A 24,950-nucleotide genomic window follows, 5' to 3' on the forward strand; every position below is an offset into this window, starting at 1 on the left:
GGGAAAGGCTTGCGTGCTTGGGCCTACATGTAGGCTAGCGCCTGCGGGCGGCCAGATTATTGATGCGCACTACTACCTTGGGTAGTGTACTGCTGCCCTCTTGGGCACCGTGCACCGCCTTTAGCTGTGTGCTGCCGCCCTGGTTGGAGAGCCCCTACCAGTGGAGGTTTCTTTTTCTATTTTTGGCACTGCCATCACACTGCATCAAATTGCTCATCGTCCACTCAATCTTCTCTCTCCTCACAAAATTTTGCCACTTGGCGCAAATCCAACGATTCTCATTTTTTATAAATAAGGACCCCTTTTTTTCCATTTTTCTCATCACTTCCATTTCATTTTTTCGATCTTCCAAGAGCTTAAAGAGAGAAGGAGTGATCTAGAGAGAGAATGAGAGGAGAAGAAGAAGAAAGTTGTAGCAAAACTCCAAAGTTTTGGTAAAGAATTTAGTATTTCTTTACACCATTTAAGTTGTATTTCTAGAAAATCAAAATTATGAAGTCTGTGTTTTATGTTTTGCATGTTTCATGTTTAATAGTTCTAATAAAGTGATATGTTCTTGATTTCAAGCATACTATGTAATTTTATAGGCACTTGATGGTTTGCATGTAAATTAAATAATATGAATACGGTGATAATTTTCTAAAATATATAAAACAAAGAAAGAAAGAGAAAGGGAATGAGCCTGAGTGGTCCGAAAAATATATGTATCTGTATTGACATGCATAATGCATCAAGTATGTTGTTAGGCTTTTTATCTTTGAGGGGCTAGTTTGGAAAGACATGAGAGGACTGCTCCCTGTGGATGACAGCGTACTCTTTGATGGAAAAGGTGATGAGAATATCTGTTAGGGGTCACCTTTGGCTAAGTACTGTCGCGGCTATAGAATATCTGATAGGACCACTATGGTTTGTGCGGTCATGGTCATAGATCGTACCATAATTTGGCAAGCCAGAAATGTGTCGAAGAAAATTATCGTTATATATCTGATCTGGTCATTCCACATGGGTAGTCGGAAATCCGTATCTACCCTTAGAGATGGAAGTCAGAGTGACTTCGCGAAGCATGACACGAAAATGTGATTATTTCATAATTTATTTGATTTTTTTATTATTAAGTATGACTTTGATTTGATTGTTGTGACTGTGATATGATGTTTTATTTAATAAATAAAATTATTTTCATAAAGTAAAAAGGGACCCTGATGTGATCTGATGATAAATATTAATAATATAATTATTCACTTTAAAAATCTTACAATGTTATTTAAATACTATTTTTCTTACTGAGTATATGAAACTCATCCTTTCCATGCCCCCCGATGAGGAAGATAATGAGGAACCGATTGCTGACCTACCCCTTCAACTTTATGAGGATCCCGCAGATCTAAAAATCTTGAGTGCATGACTTGTTCCGCACTCTGATAGTAGAGAGAGAGTGATGCACCAGAATAGAGTATATGTTATGTGTGCGTAACAGAGGGGGGAAACTTCTTCTTTTTACTGAGGTAAGTTGTTTCTTCTTCTTCTGAATTATTTTATTTGTCTCTTTAATGTCCTACGGTCACTTCTACATAAAAATCTAGTTCTCAAATTATAGCAGCAAACTTCAAAATCCAAAACCATTGCTGCTGCACCTAAATGACGCCTCCGCACAGGTAAGCGCCTGTTCTTCGTCCAATTCCACTTTTGATTCATGTTTCCTTCCACAAATTCATAATCAATAACTAAGATAATGTGTTAGGGGTGTTAGGATTTTATTTTCTAAAAGTAAAACAACTTTTAAACACAAAATCATCACTCTGCTCTGCAAGCACAGCCACTATGATTTGTAGAGAAGAATTCTTGGATATTTAGCATTTTCTTCGTGTGATTTAGCTTCTGTCTCATGCATTTAACGAGTAAGATGGGTAGAAATCTTGTTGATGCATGATTTGACATTTTTAGATACATTTGACCAATAAACTACTTGAATTAATTTGATGATGCTGCATGTGTTAAGCTAGTGTGTGTGTGTGTGTGTGTGTGTCATGAAGTGTGATTTTTACAAATTAAGATGATATTTTGGATGCATAACTGGTACTAGCATTATTACCTTTTGTAGCACTTTGGCTATGGACTACGTGTTGTGTTACCACCATCACTAAGCCTTCGACTATATGCATGAGTCTATCTAGACTCTATTTGATCTGGTCTTCCGGAATTCGATGTGTCTGCTCTCTTAGTATCCTTGCCATTTCCTATATTCATGAAATATAAATTTAGAGACATTTTCCTATATTTTTCAACTCTATCAAAGTCTTATGTAACCCTAAGCCTTGTATTCAAGGGATGTCCTAGAATCATGCTCTGATACCACTTTTCATGGACCACACGCCGTCTTATAGGGCAATGACCAGATTATATTTCTTTAAATCATATACACTGGAGTTAAGTAAAATAATTTAACTTTATTAATAATAAAAGAGCCGCAGAAGTATTACATCCCTTAAATATAAAACATAAACATATGTACGAGACTCTAAATTTTCTTACTTATATTACTAAACAAAAACACGAAACAGTAACCCTAATAGCAGAGTCTAAACTATAGAGATTTTCTTTATATCACCTCTCACTTTATAGTGGTATCTTCTGTATCTAGAGGGTGATAGGAGGGGGTGAGATAAAATATCCCAATAAGCAAAATTATGAAATCACAACATAGTACATGCAATATATAGTTTTTTTACATACAGCAGAATATATATCATATAATCTTTCCAAAACATATACGAATCAGAAGACAAAAGCAAAAACTAGAAAATATATGCATGTTATATACTTCATCACTATTATGGAGGATCAATCAGTTACCATACATTATGCATAAGCATAGATACTTATCACTAGTTCCCCATGTACTTGAACACGGAACGACATACATGAGTACCTTGAGACACTACTACTCCTCAAATACGGAAGTGTTATGTATGGATACACACTTATCACTTCGTCAATACACCTAAATATGAAACAGTTATGCACAGCCATATTGAAGCCTAACATAATGCGGGTGCTTTCGGATAACTTCTTTGCATAATGACTGATGCACACATATCAAAACTACATTTCGAAAACACAAAGTGAATAACATTTATAACAAAGTAAAACTTTAACAAATATTTACTTAACAAATACGGAAGACAAATTAAACATGTGCACATTTTTATACTGAAAATACCTAAAATACTTCAAAACTACATAGGCTATGAATTCATAATATCCACTTATCTTAGGTCCTTAGCAGTCGTAATCTTAATTTCGGCAGAGTTCCAACTTTATTTATGATTTTTTCTCTAAAAAATTCGGCAGAGTTTCGAGATAATTTTTTATCACTTTCTTGACTCAAAAATATCCAACACAATACTTAAAAGCTAATCCCAAAATTCAAAGAGAAATTGAACTTTAAAACTTAAGAAAAAGTTTACCTTTCTAATGGTTTATAGCTTCCTTTTGATTATGAGCCTTATTCTTCGTCTCTTCTTCTTTTTTTGCTCTCATAAATTTAATAGAGTTTCCCAAAGGTTTTTATCTAAAACCTCAAAATACTCTCAAATATCACACACTTTGTACTCCATCTTCTTTCTTCACCTCTATGCTTCTTACTTTTTTTCTTTCATTCGGAATGTCTCTTCCTCCCTTCTCGTATCCCCTATTTATAGGAGTAGGGAGCCACGAGGGAAAAGTTGCCAGCATTTCATTTTACTATTTCATATAAAAGTTGTCACCTTTCATAATGTCACTTCACTTAAAAGGTTACCACTTTTCATATGTCGTTTTACTTAAAAGGCCTTTTAACATGCCACTTCATTTAAAGGGTTACCACATTTCACATGTCGTTTTATCTAAAAGACTTTTTCACATGTCACTTCATTTAAAAATTGTTATTTTTCGTTATGTCATTTTGTCTAATAGTTATTACTTTTTATTATACCACTTCATTTAAAATATTACCACTTTTTCTCATACCTCTTCATGCTTATTCTAGCTCCTTCATCCTTATCCATCCTTTTTCTATTTGACTTTACACTATGTTCTTAACCTAATTATATATTTTCAAACACATGCAAAGCTAAATTAAATATATCAAATATAAGAAATTAACTTGAAAGTATTTTCAAGCTATCACAATGCGGGTTTGGCCCATCGTCTTACCTTAATAATGATGAAGATGATTATTCTAATGGACCTAAATTCAAGAGGATAACCCAAAGGTCAAGTTCGAGTAAAATGGACCTTTAGGTCAGATACGTGAAAAGAGCCTTCGTATTAAATATGAGCCTTCGAGCTAAAAATGAGCCTTTGGGCTGGATAAGTTATGGAATCCTTATCGGGTTTGGAAATGATTACATTGAACATGTAATATGCATATGAAAAGAATATAAAATTATTATGAGCATGAAACAAACAAGTGAAAAGAATGGAAAAATCTATTCGACTATTATCTCTGAGGTATTTTTGTTTCTCCCTCCTCTGAAGAAGTATTGGTGAATCGCTCCCTATGATGATCGGTGGTCACCTTGATGAGAAAGGATACACGTTAGGTACATTTAGGGCTACAGTTGCGAAGTATGATCGTTGTTATATTTTAGATAGGGAAATGAAATGAGAATGGCCCAGGAATAGGTCGGTGATTCACAGTGGTAACCGGGGATCCCTTCTGTCCTCAATGGATATATATTGCAATGGTTTCGTGCGAAGGTCAGCAAAATACTTAATAAAACATACATATGGTTAAGGATACTAGCTGAATTTATCTAATGGTTTGTACGATGGTTCTTCCATCTGCTGAGTATGCTACTCGTACTAGTTGAATCTCTATAATGAATTGTATGATGGTTTTTCTATTTATTGAGTATATTTCTCGTATTAGTTGAATCATAATAATGATTTGTACGATAGTTCTTCTATTTACTAAGTATGTTGCTCGTACTAATTGAATCTTCATGATGATTTGCATGATAGTTATTCTATTTACTAAGTATGTTGCTCATACTAGTTAAATCTCTATAGTGATTTGTACGATGGTTATTTTGTTTACTGAGTATACTACTCCTATTAGTTGAATCTCTATGATGATTTTCATGATGGTTTTTTTGTTTACTGAGTATGCTACTTGTACTAGTTGAATCTCTATAATGATTTGCATGATGATTCTTCTATTTACTTAGTATGCTACTCGTATTTATTGAATCTCTATAATAATTTGTACGATGGTTCTTCCATTTATTTAGTATGTTGCTTGTACTAGTTGAATCTCTATAATGATTTATACAATAGTTTTTCTATTTATTAAGTATGCTACTCGTACTAGTTGAATCTCCATGATGATTTGCATGATGGTTCTTCTGTTTACCAAGTATTCTACTCAGACTAGTTGAACCTCTATAATGATTTGTACAATGGTTCTTCTGTTTATTGAGTATTTTGCTCATACTAGTTGAAACTTTATGATGATTTGTACAATAGTTCTTCAGTTAACTAAGTATGTTGCTCGTACTAGTTAAATCCCTATGATTATTTACATGATGGTTCTTCTGTTTACTAAGTATGTTGTTCGTACTAGTTGAATCTCTACAATGATTTCTGTAATTAGTCATCTATATATTGAGTATGCTGTTCATATTAGTTGAATCTTTATAATGATTTGTACGATGATTCTTTTATTTACTAAGTATATTGTTCGTACTAGTTGAATCTCTATGATGATTTGTATGATGGTTCTTATATTTACTAAGTATGTTGTTTCTTTGATTTCTATTGGATATTTGATACGTTTGAGTATGTCAAATGTGATATAACATGTTTACTTAGATGTTGAATAGTGGTGCTCTTAACTTTGTTATGTAACTGTTTCACCAGATTTCCTTAATAAAGACAAAAGAGTTTCATGAATGATTAAATATCTTCATCTCACGATGGTTCTCGGAGGTAAGAGGTATATAAAGTATTATTCAAATTGTTTACTTTTTAAGCCTTACCCGTGTGGTTTAAATATTATTTCCCTTACTGAGTTTACATAGAACTCACCCCCTAATCCATAGTACCCAGATGATGTGGAAATTGAGGATTTTCTTCCTGAGTTATCTCTTGAAGTTTGTTTAGAACCATTCACAAATCCTTAATAATTCTTTAGGATATAATTCGAGTGCAATAGTTATTTCCTACTCTGATGAAAAAGTTTCTAAGAACCCCACTTTTGTATTTAATTATTTAATATTTGATAAATTATGGCTTTTGATATAAGTTCTTAAAACTTAGTTTGTTCTGTAAGGGATTTATATTTTCCACTTTAATGTCAAAAGTTATTTTTAGCACTCATTACTACTTTATAGTTGGCTCTCTTCTACTCACTCGGTATTTGGGATGTTTAAAATGGTATCAGAGTCCGATTCTAAGAGAAATCCCTCACACTAAGGTCTATAGTCTAGACTTAGAGAAGACTTTAGAAAATTCTTAGAATTAGAAATGATTTTTCTTCCTAGTCATCAAGATTGTTGCCTCCTTTTTGAAGGATTAATGACTCAAGGGAGACCGTCCGTATAATGCTCCGAGGCTCAGAACACTTTGACGAAGGATAATCCTTCAGTGCACAGAATGAACAGGTATGGAGACTGGAGATATCCTTACCGAAGCCTCCTATGTGGGGTGATCGAATCGATCTCCTCTTTATTTATGTTCACTCTATATTTACAGTTGAATCCAAATTTGAGGAGGACCACTTCTAGATACTCTCATCTTACTCTATTATAAGCCTTACTTATGTCGATCTTCATTGCCATATCTCCTATCTTCCTTCATCCTGTTATTTTTATTCGGTGTATAATCTCGAATGCCAACAAAACATTATCCATCATTAATCGACCTAGGACGAAAGCCAACTAAGTTTCCTTGATGAGTTCCTGCAAAATCATCCTCATCTAGTTAGCCAATATTTTTAAGGATATCTTATATATTACATTGGATAGAGAGATTGGCTTTAGATCCTTAACCATTTCTGCGTTCTTCTTTTTTAGTATCAGAACTATTAAGGTATCATTAACTAACTTAGGGAGTTCCTTCTATTCGAACCACTTTTGACAACAAGATACTACTTCCCTTCCCACGATACCCCAAAATCTTTGAAAGAATGTTATATTCATCCCATCAGGTCCCTAAGCCCTATCGGGGTGCATTTAAAAGGCTATCACTTTGATATCTTCGCCACTAAGGGGAGTTATTAGTTGTTCACTAGCCCCTGTTTTGACTCTGTTAGATACTTGGTTGGTTACTTCCTTATATTCCTCATTCGAGACCTTGAAAAACTCTAAAAAATAGTTAATGATATGCTCGTGTGGTAGCTGAATCCCGAATCAACTCCTCATTCTCATCCCGCAAGGCTGTGAGGTAGTTTTTCCTTTTTTTTGGAATGGTCTATCTATGAAAGGATTTAGAATTTTGATTGCCATGCTGCAGCCAAAACCTCTTTACTTTTTGTTTCCAAAAAACGTCTTCTTCCTCAAGGAGTTGGATGCACTCCGTATTTAGTTTTTTAGATATTTGTTGGCTAGTTCTGTCTTTGGACCTTTTTTATGCCAATATTTGATTGTAGATTGTATTCTTCCTCTTATAAAACTAAGTTACTTGCGAGTGACCCAATTCCTTTAATGTTAGCCCATAGCTTGTTATTTTCATCATAATATTAGTATCACTTTCATCTCTCCAGATATCAGCCACTACATCCTCGACCTTCAGATTTAATAACCAAGCATTCTTGAATTTATAATCAAGCTATTACCCTTTTGACTTTGGTACCATCATAGATGAGTAAGATGTATGAGTAATATGATACTGGAGTGCAAAGATTTTTTAGTCAGACTTGTAGGAAGCAGGCAAGTTAGGGATCATTTGCTGGGCATCTATCAATCTTTTCGCTTATTATGTTGGTGTCCTTCCCACGCGACTAGGTAAATTGGTATCCCATTAACAAAATATTGGATAATTTGCAGTAGTTTAAAGTATTATAGAATCCTATCATGAACAAAGTAGATGGAGGTGCCCCTCAATCCTTATCTGTCACATAAGCTATATCATTAAAGTCGCATATCACGTCTCATGGTACATTCCTGTTGGTTGCCAATTGTCTTGAGATTTGCTATGTTTCCTCTCTTTTGTGTCTAATTGGGTGGCCATGGTATCCCGTCAGTATCCATTCCCTTCCAGTCGAAAGGTTAATCCTTAAATCTAGATGGTTTAGTGGGTAAGATTGTGCAGTGACATTAGAGGTTATCGATCAGAACACTATCAAGTCGTTGCCTCTTCCCAGTCTATTCGTCCCAAGGATATATTAAAATCTCAGTTGTGCTTTCTCTATGCCCGATTTCTGTTTGTTTATCAGGGTTTCTAGTAGGAAAAATATATCTGATTTAAACTTTCGTATAAGCTCATTAATAGTTAAGATTTTCATCGCCTCTAGTGAGCTTGGAGGCTAGATCTCGTCGATCTCTCATTTTGGTGTTTGTTTTCAATTATTTGTTGTTGTTCACTGAATTTGATACGGTAGGCTCAATTTCAGAGGCTAACATTGGACACTGCCATTTTTTACCCTCTTTTTAGGCCAGACAGATTTCTTTTGCTATCGAGGCCTGAGTCTATCGTGGTATAGGCCCAACGCTTCCACTTTATTTCGGCCCACTAAATCATCATGCTTTATATCTTTAATATTCCCCTCTCCCGACTCAAGTATATCTGATTGACATGATCCCGCATGATCAGGAGAAGCAAATATCTTACGAGATTCTAAATTTTCTTTTTTACCCGGTTCGTATCCTACATATATCACATTTGATTTGGGAAACAATTTACCTATATCATAGTTGCATTGGACATATAGTATGCACATGAAAAGAATATGAAATAATTGTGAGCATGAAATAAATAAGTGAAAAAATGAAAAAATTCGTTCGACTATTATCTCTGAGGCATTTCTATTTCTCCCTACTCTAAAAAATTGTTAGTGAACCACTCCCTATGATGTTCGGTGGTCCTCTAACGAGAGAGGATACACGTTAGGTACATGTAGGGCCACAATAACAAAGTTCAACCGTGGTCATAGTTTAGATAGGAAAATGAAATGAGAATAGCCCGGGAGTATGTTGGTGATTCACAATGGTAGCTGAAGATCCCTTCTACCCTTTATGGATATATATTGTAACGGCTTCCAGCAAAGGTCAGGAAAAGACTTATAAATATATATGGTTAAAGATACTAGTTGAATCTCCATAATGATTTATATGATGATTCTTCTATTTACTTAGTATGCTGCTTGTACTAGTTGAATCTTTATAATGATTTATACGCTTGTTCTTCTGTTTATTGAGTATTCTACTCATATTAGTTGAATCCTTTATAATAATTTGTACGATGGTTCTTTTGTTTACTGAGTATGTTTCTCGTACTAGTTGAATCTCTATAATGATTTGCATAATGGTTCTTTTTTTACTGAGTATGTTGCTCGTACTAGTTGAATTTCTATAATGATTTGTACATTGGTTCTTCTTTTCATTGAGTATATTGCTCGTACTAGTTGAATCTCTATAATGATTTGTACGATGAAATAGAGCCCCCATGTTGACTTAAAATTGCACGAGATTTTTTAATTTTAAATAAAAGAGGGTTATAAAAAGAAAAGGAGAGAGTGGAAAAAAAGGAACAAAACAATAGTATCTTCAGCAGTCAAAGCAAAGACAAAAAGAGAGGCAAGTGAAAAGAAAAAGAAGAATAGAGAGAAAAAGAGAGCAAAAGAGTTGAAGAAGTGAAGGATTTATAAGATTTCATGGGTTTTTGGATACCTAAGCTAATAAGGAGAGGAAAAGAGGGGGAGAAAAGAAAAGTAAATGGAGTATAATAAAGAAAAAAGAGCAAAATGATTGAGACTCACATACAAGTGTTGCCTAAACTTTTATAGTTTCTATTATGATCATCATCTATTTATTTTAACTTTGGATAAAATAGAGAGTCAATGAAAATAGTTTATTGGAATTATAATATATATTATATCTCATGTTTTTAACACGTTTCTTTACTTAACCTATTTATTTACTTTTTTACTTATTTGTATCATGAATGTTAATAATCTAGGAACTAAGAGCATAAGACTTGTGTTGGAAAATTAAATCCCTAAATACCAAGCACAATCACAACAAAATAAAACAAATAGGAAAGACACACAAGATTTAATGTAGTTCGGCAGTATGCCTACATTCACAGGGAAGACTAGTAAGAAAGTATTCAACTATAATAATACAAGAGTACATCACCAATAGGTTAACAAATCTATATATAGAAATATTATTAGAGTTTTTCTCAAATAAAAAGTCTCTAAGATATATATGAAATATTCTTCAAAATAAATACAAAATATCCTTAAGATATACATAAAATATTTACTAAAATAAATATAAACTATCCAGAATATAGATAAATATGCCCAAAATTCAAGCCACATCAACAACTTGCTTGAAGTTGAGATGTATATATAGACGTATATATTATAGTCTAAGAGATCTAGTTTTGATTAGTTAGTAAAGCTTTTTAAATAGTTTAATATTCTCACACTTTCTCCATATTTCTGTTGAGTTAATCATGTTGAAGTTGATGCTAAGGGCTTAAAAGGGTTTAAGGTGGAATTTGACTCTAGTTTCTAGTGAGTGGATTTTACATATTTGAGAAAATATTTTCTATTGTGGTTTCTTATTGATATGAGAATATCTTGTGTATAATATTACGCAATTTAGTGAGAACATATAATAGTTATCATGTGAAGTAGTTGTAGGCGTATAACTTGCAACACTATGAAGCGATGGTTTGAGTTAATGGATGTGATCTTCAGTTGCTTTGACAATAATTTTATTTATCTTGAGTGATATTTTTATTAATCATTTATATGAAATTATTGTTTGAACAAATCTTAGATTTTAATCTTTACTAATTGTAACATTGTTGTAGTTATGCACTTTTTTATTCATTATTTAGACTTGACCTTAAAAATATTTGTTCAAAGCATAAAATGTTTAGCTTTTCTTATTGCTAGTTGCTTCTGGTATGCCATGTTCTAAGTAATATCTTTGATCTTATTGTCTTTTTTTTTTGTTTTTTTTCCTTAATATACTGTGATTCCTAACCTCCCATGTTTTTTTTTTGTAAATATGACAATTAATAAATCTCTTATTGTAGATAAATATCACTATCATACATGCAATTTTTATTCTACCAATAAATAAAATACATGCAAAACATAGTTGATAAATTAATCTGTAACGATAAGTGCCTATGTTTATATTATGTAGCATTTTAGATATGAAATTTTTAATTTAGATTAGTGCATTGATTAGAATATGATTTTGCATCCAATATGATAAATAACAATTCTCTAAATATTGAACATCATTCTAAAGTTTATTTTTACATAATTATTTTGCCCACATCACTCTTATTGTGACGTACTCAGAATGATATACTCAGAATATTCTTTATAAAATGTAATCTTCAAGTATAACTTAGGTTATAAGAGTCATCTATGCCATAATCTTGTGCATCTAATTTTTTCTAAATGAGTTGGGGGATTCTTGCATTGATATTTCTCAACCTTAGTAGATTGATCACAAGAACCCTCCAACTCTTTTAACTGGATTGTTCCTCTTTACATCAACTAGACTTACACTTTGAAGTTTTTACATTCTTTTATTAAAATTTATGTTTAGTCATTTACATCAAGTCTCTTAAGGTGATATTTAAAATTTTTCTATGTAAAGAATCTCAGGGAGATCACCCTGAAATAGAATATATTTGTTGTTCTGTTTTCAATTTTTATTCCAAAATTATTTTAGATTAAGAAACAAATGACAAATTTAGAAATACTTTGTTTGTCAACTTTATAATTAATTGAATTAATACAACAATCCAAAATCTATGTCATTTACCTGTATCTAATCCGTAATCAATCATCATAAAATCATAATCACAATTATTCATCCAACTCAATTCATTAACTTTTAATAGGTGTTGTCTCAGTTGAATTTAAATGTTTTCATGTTAAAGAAAATTAATATATACTATATAATATTTTAATTTAATAGAAAATTATTGTTAGTAATAATGATCCATCGACCTTGTATCATTGATAATTTTTTGGACAAGTATAGCTTCAATTGTTATATACTTGTTAATGACATAAACAATAAAACCAAGATGATTAAGTGAGTCAAGTTAAGTCAAAGGGTTGAATCATATTCTAGATAAAAATTTATTTTCATCTATCACATCAGTATCATAAGGTCAGTGACATGGTGTTGATTTAATAAATTTTTTTTTTCAGAAAATTTTAAAAGTAGAAATATCAGTTTAGAAAAAGAAAATATGAAAAATTAAACAGAAAAGTGAAAATAACATAGAAGTGTATTACTTATTTAGCTTATCATGATGACACAAACCGTAAATGACAAATTCCTTGTTTCATTTGTTTATCTACGACTATTTTAATTTCTCTTCTATGGAATATTTGAAAAAGCATGAAAGGGGATGCTTAAGATCTCTCTCTTTCTCATTTTGACTTCATAAGTTTGCCAATTTGTCGTTATTTGACTTCTGTACGCGAAGACAGGGGAAACCCTTAGCTTGGCCAACTACCCCCCTTTACTGCTGGTCTAATCTTTGCAGCACTCATTAATTCTCTCCCCCTTGTTTGGTGACTGAGAAACCATGGGAAATGAAATTCTGAAAGTAATGAGTTCTCTTTCCTGATACCCAGAATCAAAATTTTCTGGGTACGTATCTGGGTCCTTGAATCGGGTACTAGGATTCATATTTCATTTCTCATTGTTTAACTTACGTGCTCTGGATTGTATAATATGCAAATATACTATTTTCTGTCCGTGTTTTACTTTTTCCTGGTACTAATCATTGTTGCCAAATCGTTTCTTGAAGTATTTGCTTGGTTTTTTTTTTTTTCCCCATATTTTCTCCTCTTATAAACCAAAGCTTAAATAGTGGACTGCTCTGTCATTTGGGTTCGATGACATTTTAAGCCTAAATTGGCCTTTGCTTTATTTTTGGGCATTTGTATACCGTGATATACTCATCAGTTATGGATTTCCCCCAAATTTTCCAGGTCCTGTGAAGTAGTTAGCGATGGAACCCAAGTGGGTATCTCTCAAATGTTTTCTGCTCTTGTTTGCTATTTTTTCTCCCTGGCTCGCAGCTTCAGAGACTGTAAGATACCAGTTTATTTTAGAATTTGGTTTTGCAAGTTTGTGCATGCTTTAGAAGAATTTATGTGTATTACTTTGTGAAACTTCTTATTTTGAAACCTGTGATTGTTTCTTCAGATCTATAACCGGTCAAGTGTGAATGCTAGTGCTGCCAGCACGGGAGCTCACGAAGGTGAGAATACATGTTAATATTTCCTGTTAGTCAAAGTAGAGATAGTCAACATTGCATGTTTAGATTCCTGCTTTTATTTGCTTGTTCACTTCTGGAAGATAATGAATCATATTGTAAAATGCTATCCTTCTATCAAGATGAAGAGTTTTGTCTTGTGGGAAATATCATGTTTGTACTATTATTTCTTGTTGCTAAATTTATTTAATAAATAATTTATTCATGAAATTAGCTATGAATTTTGGATGTCCTTTGTTATTTTATAAGATCTCATGATGTAATGCTGTCAAAATTGGTATGAACATTTAACTTGCTTGGAATGTCATATAAAGATGAAGTTACCATACTAAAAGTTTAAATGCCTGGTCTAAGCTATTGGCGCCCATTTAATTTTTCCCTTCACTTCCTATGTGGTTATAAAATGTCATGAACTAATAATATGATGCGTGACATGAAACATGAAAGATGGAGTGTCGATAGGAATTCTGATTTGAAAATTGTGATATAAAGAATATGTACTGAAATGCTAGCCTTCTTAGTAGGGTGTATTTGTTGAACTGAGTGGGACCTTTTATTCTTTAAGATTTTATAACACTAGTGAAGTAAGCAACAAAGCGTTTCTTCCTTTTTTGAATATAAAAAAAAAAAGTATCCGGAGGAAACTCTGGAAACTAGGTTCCTTAACTGAAACCCCCAAAAGTTAGTTCGTCTTTATTTATGAGTTTTTCCACAATACTAAATGCCCAACAAATGGAGCCACTTATCTTTTAGATGAAAAGTCCCTCTTAGCCGATTCTGCTCTGCACTTCTTGCCGCTAATCTGGGCTTAATTTCAGAACAGAAGTGGTTTTCTATAAGAGAATGAGAAGCTTTCAACAGCTCCTCATGTTCCGTTATGCGGACTTGATATCTACACTCCCTTGGGAGTTGAGTCTCCACATCAACATTCGCACTGCATTAGCACTGGCAGAAGAGATAAATTGGCCTTAATGAAAAGAGGGACAAATTGTAACGAGTAATGTTTCACCTGCAGCTGGCCAGTGGCTGCAGTTATCTTGCCACTTGTCTTTTTCCTCTTTTGCCTGTCTCCTTTCTCTTTCACCCATAGAGCTTGCTCTCTTTCTCGATTTCTTAATTTCCTTTTCAGCACAGATGGCATTTAAGTTGTACGCTTCTGTATGCCTCTCCTTATTCTTCATTTCCTTTTTGCCTTTCCAGTCATCTCACTCTTTTCATGCTGCCATCACTGCTACAACAGATGCCACCACTTCTTTCCTAAAATATCTGCTCCTAGTATCCATCCATGTTTTCTTTTAGAAGAAAAAGGGAAGTAACATAAGTTTTATACTTTAAAAACTTGAGCATCAAACTTAATAGGTTTGAATTGTTGTTGACATGAACAGAGTATTCAGTTTGATCAATAAGATACGGAAGACTTTTATTTGGAAAGCAAAAATTACTATTTATCTCAGATTGGTCCTCAGAATTTTTTTTAGAATTATTAAGGGCAGTTGTCTTATTTATCAAAGAAAAGCATAGTACGTCATAAAGAATTAGCTAGTCAGTTGTATTTTGGGAATAAAAAAATACTTTCTTCAAAATAATTGATCTTGGAGGTTAGCTAGCTTCAATCCGATTATTTCGTTACTGCCTTGATTGGCTATGGCGTTGGTTGAAGCTCGACTCGTACTTTACAATAGAATCTTGTAAGATATACTGTCAAATATAATTACTCATTTAATAAAAATAAATTTGCACTTATCGGAAACGTCATGTTATTATCATATGCTTTTAGCCATGGGAGGTTTTCTAAGTGATATTTATTTCGCTATAGATCTTCAAAGACAGAACACATGTTACCAAATCTCTTCCACTTTTTTGCAGGCAGACTACCTTTGTTTGCTTACCCGGCCTCCAACAGCCAAAAATAATATATTCTCTTTATTTATTAGATGAATCTGTGCTCAAAATCTATACTGCTTGGACATGTGCCCCAGTCTTGATATACTTAATCATATTACTGCTATAACCAGTGGTCAACTGTTACGCGCACAAACTCTAACCCATTTACCCGTCAGTTGTATCAAAGTGGGACCCACAGGAGAAAAGCAAAGAGAAGCAGTAATCTCCAGACCTGCCGACAGTATCCTCTGCTCCTATATATGGTTTTAGGTCTCTTATAACTTAGAATTTGGGAAATCGGATATATTAAGATGTTCATATTAATAGAATTTTAGTTATTTTAAATTTCTATAAGTGGAGACTTATTAAGTTTCCTTAATTTTAGTATTTTTTTAGAAAGTAGATTTTAGAAATTTCTAATAATTAGTGGTTGGTTAAATTTCTTAAACTTGTTAGCAGTTTCTGCTGATTAGGAAATGGTTAACTTTTCTAATTTGTAGGAGCAATGCTCCTTATAAAAACATCAATCTAGAATCTGTTAGACCACTGACTAATGAGGTTTTTAGGTTTCATCCTGGGTGCTGACTTGGATTTTAGGGTTTTTAGAGAAGAGAATGCAGGAGAAGAATAAAGAGAGAACAAAGAAGGATAAGTAGTAGGAAGAATGAGAGAGAAAAGATGTTAGAGAGAATAGGATTCTTAGATTTGTAAAAAATGTTGTACATGGGCGTCCCTTGGGTGCCTATACGTAATGATAATATTACACTTGTTATTTCAAAAAAATAAAAGGGTAGGATTCCAAAATTGTACTCGTTATCTCTCAATCGTGACAGCAGAGTATTTATATTGGTGCCAATCAATGGTACAGTACAGTGATTAACTTAAAGTATGATGACAGCTGGGGTTCCAGCCTGTGCCTGCACCCTATTGGACCCTGGTTAATGGCTAATGTATGAACAAGTAAACAGAAAACAAGGAAAAATTTTCCAGCTAACTTAACTAACTAATTATTTTCCCTTCTCGCACTGATTTTACTCCTGACTTCTCCCCCTTCCTTCAGACAAACCTTATCCTAAGGTTTACACATGGAAGCTGCCCCTTCAAGGATGAAAATCCTCCCATGTAGTTTTTCTTGAACCCATATTTAGCCACTTGACTTGTATTTGCTCAGCTGGTATTCCTTGATGACGCAAGTTCTTTGCTGTAGTATATATTTAGGTTCCAAGTGATATGCCTTTGAGAGTTGATGGATAATTTCCAAGTGAAAGGTGGGTGGATTTTGTAGTCTGGTGGTAAGAATAGCTTGTTGGCGACTGTCCTAAATTTCTTCTCAACCTGGAAAGATTGCAATTCTGGAGCCAGTTTTAACCATCTTCTAACAGCATTTTAGACTGCCTATAGGGTTAGAGCTTTAACAAAATCAAATCTCCTTTCCAGAATGATCTTTCCATTCTTTTGGCATCAGCAAACCACTTCACCCTGTTATGAGCTTCTAGCAATTTCTCTCTTAACAGTCTATTCATCACCTCTCTTTCCTTCATCCAATGTTCTATGGTGTGCGAGGGTGATGTCAAGTCCTTTTTGCTCCATCAACAAGAGTGGAGGGTATCCATAAAAGGGCCTCAAAAGGAGATATCTTCAAGTTAGAGTGGTTGTTGCTATTATACCACTTCTCAGCAAGGTTGAGCCACCATGACCCAGACCTAGGTTTCCTAAAAGTCATGCATCATAGATAACTTTCAAAGCATTGATTGACCCTTTCAGTTTGTCCATTCAGCTAAGTGTAGTAAGTTCTGCTGTGGTGCAACTCAGTCCTCATTAACCTCATTATCTCATGCAAAAAAATACTGTTATCGAGGCATCCCATGCAACTTGTAAATGTTATCTAAGAAAAGCTGGACCCACTTTTTGTGCTATGAAAGGATGTGCTAGAGCTAGTGAAGTGCCCATACTTGCATATATGTCCACTATCATTATGATAGTGTCCCCTTGGCACTTTAACATCAATAGAACTTCACACTTTTATTTCAAAAAAAAAAAATCATTATGATAGTGTCTCTTCCTTTAGATTTCTGCAGTCTTTCTAGGATGTCCACAGTGATGCATGTCCAAGCTTGCTTGTGGATGGTCAAGGGTTGTAACAATCCTGGGTACCAAAGATGCTTCTTTTGCATCTCTAACATATGTCACACTCCCTTATCCATTGATCTGCTTCCTCATTCTTGGCTATTAGAGTTGCTTTAATTTACTGTAGGTTTCCTTAAATTACAAATGCCCTATTAAGGGTAAATCATGACAATGTCGAAGTAAGGTTTCCTTCGATTTTCCTTCCTTTCCTATTACCATCTTCTTTTGTATCTCAGCAAACCTTTGTTGTTTTAACAAGGGGGCCTGGCCGGTAATTCGATGATAAGTTCACTAACCTCATCATCCCTCTGTATGATTGTTGTGCATATTCCATCCTTAAAGGTACCACAGAGGCCATGATCCCTACTAGTTCTCCTTGTCTAGCTCCCTTCCGGATAATGAATGCTATTCCATTTTCCTTCAATTTCATATACTGGATTGTGTAATTCAATCCCAAAATCTTCAGTATTCCCTTTTTTAATCGATGACATGGATCCTTCATTCCAATAGATGCTTGATATTCTGCTGCTCCATTTTAATTATGGAGACAGCTATCTCCAAATAGTGCCTCCATTTGGTCATTGTCATGAGGGTTGGCAGTAACTCGTAGATTAGAGGTTGGTGCTTCAAGCTTAAGGATTTGCTGAGGAGCAATTGGTCCGTCCTGTTGCATCAAGATTACTTTGATTTCCTCACCACATGCATCCACCTCTAGTTCTAAAGGCTTAGAAAGTTCAAGGAGAGTTAGCATTGGGACCTTAGTCATAACCTTCTTAAGTTCTTCAAGTACTATTCTCCTTTTGAGTTCTAGTCAAATGAGTTCTTATTCAAGATGTATGTTAATTAACTTTCTATATTAACTGGTGAGTTGTCGAAATCCTCTTAGTGCCTCTGAGGTTGAGAGCCATGACCAGGTGATCATTGTCTCTATCTTTGAAGGATCAATTTTGTAACCCTTCTGCTGTGATTAGATGGCCTAAGTACTCCATGTAGTCTTGCCCAAGCGATCATTTGGATTCTCTGGCTGTGAGTTGATGTTGTTGTAGGACTTTGAACACAACTTCCAAATGTCCTAAGTGGGTATCCCAATCAAAGTTGTATGCTAATATACTATCAACAGGGACCACTACGAATTTTCTCATTTACAGTTGAAAGATACGGTTCATTAGTGCTTGAAATTTGAACGGGCTGTTGGTGAGGTTGAAGGGCATTACTTTGAAATCGAAGTGTCTGTGGTGGGTTCGAAACGTTGTCTTGTATACGTTTTTGGGCTTAAGCCGAATCCAATTGTAGCCTGGCCTTAAATCTGCCTTTGAATATATTGATGCTCCATGTAGTTCATCCAGCAAGTCATCAATAACAGGTATGAGAAATTTTGTTGGTTGTAATGGCATTTGATTGCTTGTAGTCTACACAAAACCTCTAATTGCCATCTTTCTTCTTAACCAGCAATATTGGTTAAGTAAATGGGATATAGCTAGGCTATATCACCAAAGTATCCAACATCTAGGAGTCTACCCTTCAATCTTGGTCTTCTGGAAGGACTATCTTAAAGTTTAATGTTAACCATATTTTCTGCATTACCCAGTTCAGTCATGAGGTCTTGTCCCACTCAAATCCTTTGACCTTTCGCTACTAAGACTCTCAAGGGTGAAGTTTCAATTAACCTAGCATCATAGCCTTTTTGCAAGTGTGTGCTACCACTGTCAACCAGAATGAGTTTGGAGTTCACTAATCCCCATACCTTCACAGGACAACCTTGTTTTGGCCCTCCATTGCATGCAAGGACATTTCACCTACGTTTCCATCTGCCTCCATTTCTGTGGCTGCTTCATCTTCTTTAGAACCTTCACTGTAATTACCGTCTTCTTTCGCTTCTGAAGTTTCTAGCATCATGATCTGGTTTTACATTGGAGTCCTGGAAAGTACTTGTTTTGTCGATGGCTTCTTGAGTTCCCTAGTTGTGCCATGCTCTGCACCTTTAGCTATTAAAATTCCCACCATAGCTGGTTGAACTACTCACCTTTGACAAATGTTATAGCTAAGTTGCAACCTAGTATATAAAGGGTGAAAATGCTGATTCAAAGATCTCCATTACTCTCTGGATCTGTTAATAAACTTGTAACTAGGTGGCACAAATCTCATTATGGAATCTCTGAGAGTTGCAAGTTTCTCTCAAGGTTTTGGAAGTTTTGATAGTTGCTTTACTGGTTAGTTCAATAGAAGAGTAAATTTTAGGGAGGAGTCTGAGAACTGAGGAAAGGGTCAAAAAGATAGAATTAGATAAGAGAAGGGAGAGGGAGAATGTTTAGTTGGTTGAATAGAAAAGTACATTTTAGAAAGGAGTGTAAGATCTGAGGAAAGGGTCAAAAAGATAGACTTAGAGAAGAGAAGGGAGAGAAAGCATGCTAAATTAGGAAGGGAATTGAGTGACTCCAACACCATTGCAATTGTATTTATGAGCTTAGGACTCAGAAATTATAGATGAGGAAGGTGAAGAATTGGGGGAAGGAAAGTAACATCCAGAGAGGAATTTAGGAATTTTCAATATATTATATTCATTGATCGGTTATCATGATAGTGCAACCTTCCGTTTATGCTCTGTTCGCCCACTAATATAGGCTAAAATATAGGAATGCTGACAAATTTCAACTAATTGACTACTGAAACAAGTTAACAATCATAATAACAAATCATAACACTAATTCCTTGCCTTCTACTTAATAATTAGATTCAGAATAATACAGACAGAAATTTATGTTCTCTCCCGAGACCCAACTTTAATGAGACTATGGTTGGGTAAGTTTATTGTCAGATGCTATAAGTCTGAAAATGAGCTGTTTTTTGTTTCTTTTTCTTATGGTACAAGAGGTCAGTTTTCAATTTCTTTTGAAAGGTAGTTTTGAGATTTCATAGGTGATGAGATACTATTTTTCCTTTGATAATTTTGTCTTAAATCCATAAATCTTGACAATGATAACTAGTGGATGGATGTTTGACATGTTATTAGATTAAGGTCATCTCCTGTTGCCATTAATTCTGACCATTGTTATGGGAGATTAAAGCCATCCACCTGTTATGAATGCCGACCATTGTTGTACTTGGTAATTTCATCACTGTTGGCCCTATAAACTTGATTCATTTGGTATACCAACACATCCATATGCTTAGTGAGAGGCGGTATTTATATGATGAGTATAAGTCAGCATGGTATCCTATTCATTGTTAGTGGTGTATTCACAAATCATTTCTTGAATTTTATGGTCACTTCAGCTTTCCTCCAAATAAGTAGCTTATAATGCTGAACAAAATAAATTATATTTACTTCGCAAATATGAACAGAGTTATGATAGTGTGATGATGAGTTTATACAAGAAAATAAATGCATGAAGAAAATTTTTATTTTTGATAAATTATGTCCTCGTGTTCTTCAGAAGTCTTGGTTGAGTTCCAAGAAATATAATTGTCATCTGACCCACTTTTCAATAGCCCTAGAAATTTCACGTAGGTGTTCTGATTATCAGAAAAATCCAGTTTTTTATGCTTATGAACCTATGGTATGTCCAAATTCTGTGGACCTTTTACATTAAACTAATCCATTTTGTTGGTGTACAGCACCATGTCCTTCTGGCTGGTCTACCAGTCCAAAGAGGAGCAAGTGCTTCCGATATTTTCAGAATTTCCAGTCATGGGATGAGGCAGAAGCCCAATGTAAACACTATGGCGCCCACCTAGCAGCTTTGACATCAGAGGAAGAATTAAACTCTTTCCAGAAGACCTGTGGTGGCCAAAATGTAAATGGTTGTTGGATTGGAGGAAGAGGTAACAGCACGATGGGTTTTCGGTGGAAATGGTCTGATAATGCTTCACACTGGAACCAGTCAATCCAGCCAATCTTTCATGAAGAACCTTCTAACTCCAGTTGTGCCAATATGCCTTGTCATGTTGATATGTGCACATTGCTGACAAACAGTTCTAAATTCCTCATCGGCGAAAGATGCAATGTCTCTCATCCTTTTATTTGCATGATTGGAATTGGTAAGTCCTCAAACAGTCACTGGGTTCTGTCTTCTGTTTTTGTCAGTCTCATGATACAGATTCTCACACCCATATTGATCCCTAGTGGAAAAATATAATGACTAATTTCTTTTACTGGTTTGATGCCATTGTTACATCCTTCTTAGAAAAAAGTTTTGATGGTGTTTTCTCCTTTTCCTCAATACTTGCAGAAAACAAATGTTACCACATGGGCTGCCATAGGGAATATCTTATTATCCTTGCAGTTGTTAGTGGGTTGATCCTTTGTACCACATTTGCTGTTGTCATTTGGCTTCTTGCATACAGGCGGAGTAAAAGGCGTAGAAGATCCCGCAAGCTATCTAATCCAGCATCTTCTGCTCTAGTTCCTCCTTCGTGGAAGATTTTCACCAGTGAGGAACTCAGGTCAATTACAAAAAACTTTAGTGAGGGAAATCGTCTTCTTGGAGATGCCAAAACAGGTGGTACATATAGTGGCCTGCTATCTGATGGATCAAAGGTGGCTGTTAAGAGGTTGAAGAGGTCTAGCTTTCAAAGGAAGAAAGAATTCTATTCTGAAATAGGAAGAGTTGCAAGGCTTCATCATCCAAATTTAGTGGCCATAAAAGGATGCTGCTATGATCATGGTGATCGCTATATTGTTTATGAATTTATAGTGAATGGCCCCTTAGACAGATGGTTACACCACATTCCAAGAGGTGGTAGGAGCTTGGATTGGGCCATGCGAATGAAGATTGCTACAAGTCTGGCTCAAGGAATTGCGTATGTTCATAATCTTTGATAGTGTCTTTATTAAATTCTAACTGCATATTGTCGTTTTTGTTTGTTATCTTTATTATTGGTATTAGTTTTCATTAAAGATCTCTACAACTCCTGTTTGAGACCTGTCCACTTAATATTTAAACAGGTTCTTGCATGACAAGGTGAAGCCACATGTTGTTCATCGGGATATTCGTGCCAGTAACGTGCTGCTTGATGAAGAGTTTGGAGCTCATCTCATGGGAGTTGGTCTTTCTAAGTTTGTGCAATGGGAAGTGATGCAAGAGAGGACAGTGATGGCAGGTGGTACATATGGATACCTTGCTCCTGAGTTTGTATATAGAAACGAGCTGACAACAAAGAGTGATGTATATAGCTTTGGAGTGCTGTTGCTTGAAATTGTAACTGGGCGCAGACCTGCACAGGCAGTTAACAACGTAGGTTGGCAGAGTATATTTGAGTGGGCAACACCTTTGGTGCAGGCACATCGCTACCCAGAACTCTTAGATCCTCTTATATCATCGGACATCCCAGAAGGCAGTGTCATTCAAACAGTGGTAGATCTGGTGTATTCTTGCACACAGAATGTGCCGTCTATGCGTCCTAGAATGTCTCATGTAGTTCATCAACTGCAGCAATTGACCCAGCCACCGGTTTCGAAGTAGCATAGCATACTTTCAGGCGCAAGCTGTTGATATTTCTAATCTGATTGTTAGAAGTGTTTACTGGAAACTTCCCCAGATTTTGCAAAAATGGTGGAGAAAATTAGTTGGAAAAGTGCTGTGGTTCTTGACTGCATGTTATTATTACTAACGTAGCTGCGAAAAGATGTCCTACTTTCTTACTCTTGAAAAGATGTTTAGAGCTAAAAACATGTTTGTCCTACTAGTAAATATATACATTATATCACGGGCGACGGAAGAGGTTGGAGTAGTATGGTGGGATGGTCTGTAGAAAAGTAGGGAATGATGGAACATGACAATCAGATTCATAATATATCTTGGGGGCCTTCAAATGATGATAATCAAAATGAAGAGAGGAAGAAATTAAAATCATCATTAAAGCACAAATCATCTTTTTCTTTAAAATTAGATATTAAAAATTCTTATAAGAATAATATAGAGATATCTGAAAAATTTTTTATCACTTCAACTTCTTCGATCATAACTAAATTAAATTAAAAATAATTTGTTTTTAAAGTCATCATTAAAGCACAAATTAATTTTTTTTCTTTAAAACAAGATATTCTATTTGAGAGTTTTTTTTTTTTTTTTTTTTTATCACTTCTAACTTTTTCAATCATAACGATTGATTTGTCTTATAACAACGATTTAGTCTAATAAATTAAATTAAAATATATAAATTTTGTTTTAATTTTAATTTTCCAAATCAATAGACACAATTATAATTAAGTTCAAACTTAGAACTTAATTATATAATTATTCATCTTGGAAGAGATAGGTTAAATTTTTTCCACAGTTAATTATAACATTAGCGTTGAAGCTCCATCATTAGTTGGTAGACCATAGATATAATTAATTTAATTTTAGATAACTTCTCCAATACAATATAAATTTTTTTCATAAAAGTTATTCATTTTTAACTGAATTATAAATAATTTTTTATTACTTTTATAAAAATGTAAATTTAAATTATAACATATATGTAATTTAAATTATATGTTCACTAGGTAGAGAGTAGTGAGTCAAATAGCATTTTGAAAATTTCACAAAGCATTATAAAAATTATGTCTCATCCATACACAAGGTTATTATTTCAGCATGCAGTCCAAGACGGCAAGACCGATTCAATCAATAATAATAATTGAGGAGCCATGATTTATGAATCACCAACATTTGCAATTGTTTTCCTCGACCGTCCAAACACAAACTTTAAATTAATAATTCAGTAATTTTTTAATGATTTGACATTATTAAATATTTTTTATCTTTAAAAACACATACTCGTGGTGTTAGGCAGTTGTATTTGTAATAGAGATTGAGGAAGTGGGTATAATTGATTATTTGATAGTTGAGTGAGTGGTCTCATGCATTATAGAGGCCTCCTCGTCTTCTATTCTATTAACAAGTGAACAAGAATACTCCAGGAAATGAAGCTTGTTGTACACAAATTAAGTTTGATTATTTGTAAGTTTAATTTCAGATATACATATTATAGTGGGATGTGAGTTGTTTGCATATATTTTTAAAATTCGAATTGTTCATGTAACACCCGAATTCTCATTCAGAGTCTTAATCATATCTCAATATATAACGACTAATAATTTATGAAAATATCTTACGCAGCAAAATTATAAAAGTATAAAAATTATATCCCCTGCATACTTATTTTAAAATATCCAATATTCATTACACGTATTTGAATTCTAAAATAAATATTTATTGTAAAAGAAATGAATAATTTTAAGTATTATTTTGAAATAAAGTAAAATAAAATGAAACAGTATTCTAGTAAATCTCTTACTATTCGAGATCAGGGTTCTGAACATCCTGATCTGAAAAAGATTTAATAATGAATTAGATGAATTACCCTATCTTAGTAAGGGTACAAAAACAAAACAACATAATAGTTTGTCTAAAGAGTTGTAGAAAATAATAAAACAACCGATAGATTACTTATTTTAATAAATCAAGTTCTAGACTTGCACT

At 34.0% G+C, this 24,950-nt stretch overlaps 1 protein-coding gene across 2 annotated transcripts; it reads left to right on the forward strand.

Moving 5' to 3' along the window:
• Nucleotides 1-12,534: 12,534 nt before the first annotated feature.
• On the forward strand, nt 12,535-23,190 carry LOC110816249 (protein kinase family protein / C-type lectin domain-containing protein). 2 transcript variants are annotated; one of them, XM_022044364.2, is made up of 6 exons: nt 12,535-12,867; nt 13,187-13,287; nt 13,404-13,458; nt 21,100-21,522; nt 21,714-22,284; nt 22,430-23,190. In XM_022044364.2, the coding sequence occupies exons 2-6, from the start codon at nt 13,207-13,209 to the stop codon at nt 22,944-22,946; spliced, it is 1,647 nt and encodes a 548-aa protein (XP_021900056.1). In that variant the 5' UTR covers nt 12,535-12,867; nt 13,187-13,206; the 3' UTR covers nt 22,947-23,190. The 2 variants fall into 2 exon arrangements, with proteins under 2 accessions (XP_021900056.1, XP_021900055.1); XM_022044363.2 differs by having other exon boundaries at nt 12,536-12,842.
• The last annotated feature ends 1,760 nt before the right edge of the window (nt 23,191-24,950 follow it).

This window comes from Carica papaya, chromosome 5 (assembly GCF_054855325.1).
Source record: "Carica papaya isolate Zhongbai chromosome 5, ASM5485532v1, whole genome shotgun sequence".
In the NCBI taxonomy this organism is placed as follows: Eukaryota; Viridiplantae; Streptophyta; class Magnoliopsida; order Brassicales; family Caricaceae; genus Carica; species Carica papaya.

Coding starts and splice junctions, on each gene's coding strand:
- LOC110816249 (XM_022044364.2), top strand. CDS start 13,207: ATGGAACCCAAGTGGGTATCTCTCAAATGTTTTCTGCTCTTGTTTGCT. Junction 13,459..21,099: donor CAGCACGGGAGCTCACGAAG/GTGAGAATACAT, acceptor GTTGGTGTACAG/CACCATGTCCTTCTGGCTGG. Junction 22,285..22,429: donor AGTCTGGCTCAAGGAATTGC/GTATGTTCATAA, acceptor ATATTTAAACAG/GTTCTTGCATGACAAGGTGA.